At 40.5% G+C, this 6,203-nt stretch overlaps 1 protein-coding gene across 1 annotated transcript in view; it reads right to left on the bottom strand.

Moving 5' to 3' along the window:
- Positions 1-2,239: 2,239 nt before the first annotated feature.
- The window catches only part of LOC311042812 (uncharacterized protein), a 65,767-nt gene continuing 61,803 nt past the window's right edge, over positions 2,240-6,203 (bottom strand). Inside the window, exon 11 of the mRNA XM_084053833.1 lies at positions 2,240-2,794. Within this exon, the coding sequence (XP_083909959.1) occupies positions 2,618-2,794 (177 nt within the window). The 3' untranslated portion in view covers positions 2,240-2,617. The remainder of the gene's footprint in view (positions 2,795-6,203) is intronic.

Below are 6,203 nucleotides of genomic sequence, written 5' to 3'. Positions count from 1 at the left end.
TCACCATAAAGGTTTCTAAACGCTGGATGCTATACCCACCGCATTAAGCAACGTCTTCTAGAGAACGTGTCTATCATTACCAGTTTGTTTAAAGCAGAAAGAACTCATCTCACCTCCGGAGTCTGGTGCCTCTGTGATGGGACATTTCCTCTTGGGTGGACGTGCAACAGCTGCTGTTGTGTTTGCTGTAATTAAGTTGTTTCATGTGTTGAGTTTGAAATCTTTCCAATCTTTCCATTTTTTTTCCTTCCTTGGGACCAGATTCATCATCAGGGTCTACTTGATGAATGAGAAGACACCTCAAGAGAAAGAAGAAAACATACTGCAGAGAAGAGAGGCACACACACGCCAATTTCATAATCCCAATGTTGTTAGATTCCAGCTGGAAACAAATGAGGATGAGGCAGATGGGGCAGAGGTAAAGAACCATGCGACTTTACCAACTAGACGCAAGACTAAAAGTCCTCAGACAACTGGAGTTTATTTTGTGCGATTCATTCACATTACATCCACACAGAACGCAAGTTCTGTGTGGATGTACTTTTTATAGAGTTTTATAGCACCTTGAACTTGGCTCTGACATTATCAATTGCAGGATCAATCAATTATGCCATTATGCCGCGCCTGCAGGAACAACCCCTCATGAATATGCTAATGTATCATATCCCTGGATTCTGGAATCAACATGCAGAGCCTCCTCCCAGCAGATAATAAATAAACACATCTCGGTCACAGATGTATCATGGCAAAATGCAATATTAGACCAATAATACCTTATCAGGGCTCAACATTTTTAATATACTTTTGAATTTCTAAGTTATATATTAATTGCAATGTAAATATTGTAATCTAGTTTGCCATGATGTTACAATGTAGGCAGTGATAGAATAACGGTTGTGTTCTGTGCAAACTTTAAAAGAATAACAGCGTGTGTGTGCCCCTGAAGACTGTACAGTATATGTTGTTACATTGGCCACTGACTGAGCCTAGAAGTTAAAGTCAGCTTGGTTTCTACACAATCACAGCTGACAATGCTTCGCGCTCGCATGTGAACACACACATATGTATATATATGTATATGTATATACATACACATGTATATAGGCCTGCACGCACGCACGCACGCACGCACGCACGCACGCACGCACGCACGCACACACGCGCACACACACACACACACACACACACACACACACACACACACACACACACACACACACAGAGAGACGCCCCCAAAAAGTGCCGAAAACCACCAGGATTTTCATAGATAAGCTTCAAAAAACAAGATTTTGTGTGGAGTGCGTCTTTAAGAGTATAACAGCCCCACTAGCAGCCCCAGAGGCCATGTTGCTCGTGGCACGCAACTGTTTAAAATATAGTATCTTTTTTTAACTGAGAGGGGTTTGAAACTGGTGACTTTTTTTAACTGAGAGGGGTTTGAAACTGGTGACTCGTGGGCCAAGGAGTCCAATCTGGCCGTGGGATGATTTGGGTGGGGCATACAATCACATGCAGCTTGTTGTGTGTACTTGGGTAACAATAGACAGTAGTACCCACTGTGTGCGACTCATCAACCTCCTGTCTGTCCAGGACCTCAACAAGGCCAGCTCATTTCCCCAATTTACAGACTGCGTGTGTTGCTCATCGGAATAATTACAACATGGAAACGATCAAGAAAAAAAACAAAATCCAAGACTGAAAAGTGAGTTTCAGAATCATTTCCAAGTATTCATGAGAAAGAATTATCATTCATTCACTCGCTGTTCGCAGTCAATGCAAGCAGGCGTTATCTATAATGAACATAATCAGCGTGACACTGATGAGTTGGAGCTGAAATGTGTTTGTTTTTTGTTCAAAATAAATGGAAGATGATGGATCCATCCATGGTCTATTTGTTCCATTACTTGTCACAGCCGTGCTCGTGATGAGAGCTGTGCACCAGAGCCGTGTACGCTTCTACTCGTTAACGTAATAAACATTTGGTGCAATTGTGTACCCTACAATTTGTTTAGTTAGTTCTACAATTGTGTTCAATAATGTTACAGTTAAAGTGTGGGACTACCAAAACAGCCAAAAAGCCATAATAGCGTTTTTTTTTTAAATCTCTCATCACGACTTTCTTGTGGTCTATAGGACTGTAAGTTAATACCGCTCATAAAATGAATGCTTGCCGGGCAATCTTCTTTATAAGAGTTTCACAACAGTTACACAACAATCCAATAACACACTTCCTGGGGAGGCTGAGTGCAAAATATTTTTTAATTACCGTACTTTGTTTTGAACCTCATAGGGTTAGATTCTAGCAGATACTACAAAATAATAATAATGATAATAATAATACTGGTAGATACTAGAACATACTATATCAGATACCAGCAATTAATAGTAGATACTAGCAGATAATTGTAGATAACAGGAGAGGGAGTCCAGGTTGTGAAGTTGTGATGTTTTATAAAATGGAGAAACACTAAAAAAGGCACTTCTGAGAATAAACCAGAGAAATAACACTGCCAGAGGGAGAGAAAGATGGAGAGAGAGAGAGAGAGAGAGAGAGATCAAGACAGGGAGTGTGAAAGAGAGATAAAGAGAATAACAGAGGGAGTGAGAGGAGTGGGTGTCAGTGTTCCATGGGTGCCACTGCCTCTTCCTCCTCATCGCTATCTGGCTCAAAGTCTTCATCGAGGGCGGGGTCGTCATCCTCCTCTTCATCATCTTTTTCTCCGCCCAGCTCAGACAGCAGCTGTTCCACATGCTCCAGCATGGGCTGATCGTCACAACGCAACTTACTGTACAGCTGCACGCGCACGCACACACACACACACACACACACACGCACACGCACACGCACACACACACACACACACACACACACACACACACACACACACTTACATTAGTCATTTATTTCCACAAAGACCAAGGCCATAAACACAGGGGTACACAACATTTTACTGACATGTTCATGGCAATTGTCACTATATGAGAATGTATCAGCATAATGTAACACTATAACAACACATCACGACAATGTACGTTTGCACGATTAATGGTAGCGCTAATGGCATAGAATGTACCGTAGTTGCGGAAACACATTCTGTGAATTGTCCCACACACAGTACACTGTAATGTTGGCCTACCACTTCATAGTTACTTTGTTTGTAGTGTGAATAGTGTTCAGTGTGAATGCAGAAATATTTATTGACAGACGTTGGCCATCGCCTCTCCTTAAAGCAGTGGTTTCTGTTTAAGTCTGACATCAGTTCATGTTGTCTACCGACCAACCGTGACATACGTTTGTGACGTCTACGCCTGCGGTCCCCCGACCGAACGGTGCACCCTCTAGGCCAGTGGTTCTCAAAGGTTTAATTTCAAGGACCCCCATAATTCTCAAAGCGTACAAATGGAACCAAATGGACCAGTCCATTTGTACACTCTCAGAGTTTACAGAGGATACAACCAATTTCAAAGACAAATATTGTACTTTTGACTCCACTACATTTCTATGAAGGTTGCCATGACTTTTAATAGCCTGGAATCATTCTAGACTGATTCGTTACGTTCAGTGGATTTTTTTTTCTCACTTCGCTACACAGTCTGGCCAGGGTCCGAACACGTTTAAGCAGCTCAGCTGTTGATACTCCACAAATGTTCTTACCCTATTAAGACTGGGAACCTATCTGTGTTATTTTTAGATTTCTTTGACTATTCAAAAATAGCATATCTACAAGCTCATAGCGCTACAAGCTTGTAGATCTGCTATTTGAAAATGTGTGCAAACATTTGACCAGAATCTCTTGCTCATGGGAATAATTACAACATGGAAACGATCAAGAAAAAAACAAAATCAAGACTGAGTTCAGAATCATTTCCAAGTATTCATGAGAAGGAATTATCATTCATTCACTCGCTGTTCGCAGTCAATGCAAGCAGGCGTTAACTATAATGAACATAATCAGCGTGACACTGATGAGTTGGAGCTGAAACGCGTTTGTTTTTTGTTCAAAATAAATGGAAGATGATGGATCCATCCATGAGTGCTCAGTGCTAGTGGTCAATTTGCCGTGCAGAATATCAATAAATGTTGTTCCAGGAACCCTCCAGAAGCAAAGATTTTAGTTAAAAATTAAATGTATATATTTAAAGATTTGCACACATTTTCATGTTTTTTTTTCTTTTAAAAAATAGCAGATCTACAAGCTCGCTATGAGCTTGTATATCTTCTGTTTTTTAATAGCCAAAGACATCTATAAAATGACACCGATGTGTTCCCGGATTGAATGGATCAAGTACAGTACTCAAGTGTACTTCGTTGACCAGGCGGATGATTCTCACCACTAGAGACCTGTTTAACCTCATTTGAAATGAGCAGTACTACAGTAGAAGTCATTCTACTGCATCTGTGCATTTAGCAGATGTTCTCGTCGAGAACAACTTAAAAGTCAACAGCCAACTACAGCGTGAAAAACAAGTTATGTGCTACAAATAGGGATATGGGTTGGGGGCGGGTGGGGGGGGGGGCAGGCAAAGGGTATCCTCTGATCCTCTGTCTCCCAGAATAATAATACTTCCCCTCTGGTGGGTACAGCCGCCCCACATAAACATGGCTGTTTTTCAGGACACATGCATCATGTACTCAGGGAACCCCACAAAGATCATCTGGATGGAGCTGGTTGGAGAAATACTGCTTCCTATTAAACCATTCAATCCGGGAACACGTCTACAAATGTCTTCTAAATCCTAACAGTTTTCTGAAAACCGTATCGTATGTTGCTATATCAGTGGTGCTCAAATGTCAAAAGGACCCCCAAAATGATATGTACGGTATTTGGCTGCGGACCCCCATCTCAAAATATGTTGTTCTCGGGACCCCCAGAAGCACAGATTGGAGTTAAAAAGTTTCGCTTAAAAAATAATATATATATAAAAAATAGCAGATTTACAAGCTCATAGCTTGTATATCTAGCACTCGGTGCCGCACTATGAGCTTGTATATAGCCAAAATATAAAATATAGGTTATAGCTAAAATTCAAAAAGACACAGATACGTTCCCGGGCTTAATGGGTTAACCACTTGAGCACTAATTTATATTTTTTGACCATGAAGCGGTGTGAGCTTGTATATCTGCTATTTTTACTATTTTTTAACATTTCTGAAAATGATTAAACATTAATTGTTTTGACATTTTTGACAAGCCCAACACAGGGGGATGCCAGGTTGAACGTGATTAAAACAACACCAGGCATTGGCGGCCGTTGGCTTTATTCTAATGCAGTGGTTCTCAACTTTTTTCTGGATCAGGGCCCACTTGAAAATCATTAAAGTGTTCGCGGCCCACCCATCGGACCACATAATCGTGGTTATGTATGTGGTCAGATGGGTGGGCCTTCCGCGTGCATTTTCAGAGCATGTTGATTTTGACCAATCAACCAATCGATTATGTTCTGCCTTTGGATCAATGGACCCAACGTAGTGTTTTTCTTATTTATTGGTATCCTCTGAAAACACATTTTTCAAGGTTTTATAGAAAACAAAGTAAAGTTTTACTAATATAAAAATTTGAAAAGAATGATCATTTAACCACTTAAACCCCAGCATCCGTATTTGTTGCGTCGCATTGTGAGCTTGTCGATCGGCTATTTTCAGCGAAAGCTTTCCCCACACAATAACAGAAAACAGAAAAGATACTAGTATTAAGCCCTGAGGGACTCCGGTTACCCATATGGGGTTTAAGTAGTTAACCTGGAACTTTGTCATTTTTAGATTCTAAAAAAGAAAAAAAAAAATATTTTACACTTTGGGCTATTCAAAAATAGCAGATATACAAGCTCATAGCGCGGCACCGAGTGCCGCGCTACGAGCTTGTAGATCTGCTATTTTTGAAAAATCGTGAAAATGTGTGCAAATCTTCTGAATATATATATTTTTAAAGCAAACATTTTTAACTGAAATCTTTGCTTCTGGGGGGTCCCTGGAACAAAATATTTTGATGGGGTTCCACGGCCAAATACATATAATATTTGGGGTCCTTGACATGAAAAAGATTGAGAACCACTAATATAGAAACATACGTTTTTCAGAAAACTGTTGGGATTTAGGAGACATATAGAATCGGCTTCAGGTCTCTCAATAGGTTAAAACTAAAAAGTATTTTGCCAATTATTTGGGGGCCCACTTACAATATCGTCACGGCCCACAGGTTGAG

This window comes from Gymnoscopelus microlampas, assembly GCF_963454915.1.
Source record: "Gymnoscopelus microlampas genome assembly, chromosome: 3".
NCBI lineage: Eukaryota > Metazoa > Chordata > Actinopteri > Myctophiformes > Myctophidae > Gymnoscopelus > Gymnoscopelus microlampas.
This window is presented reverse-complemented; position numbering and strand designations above follow the sequence as displayed.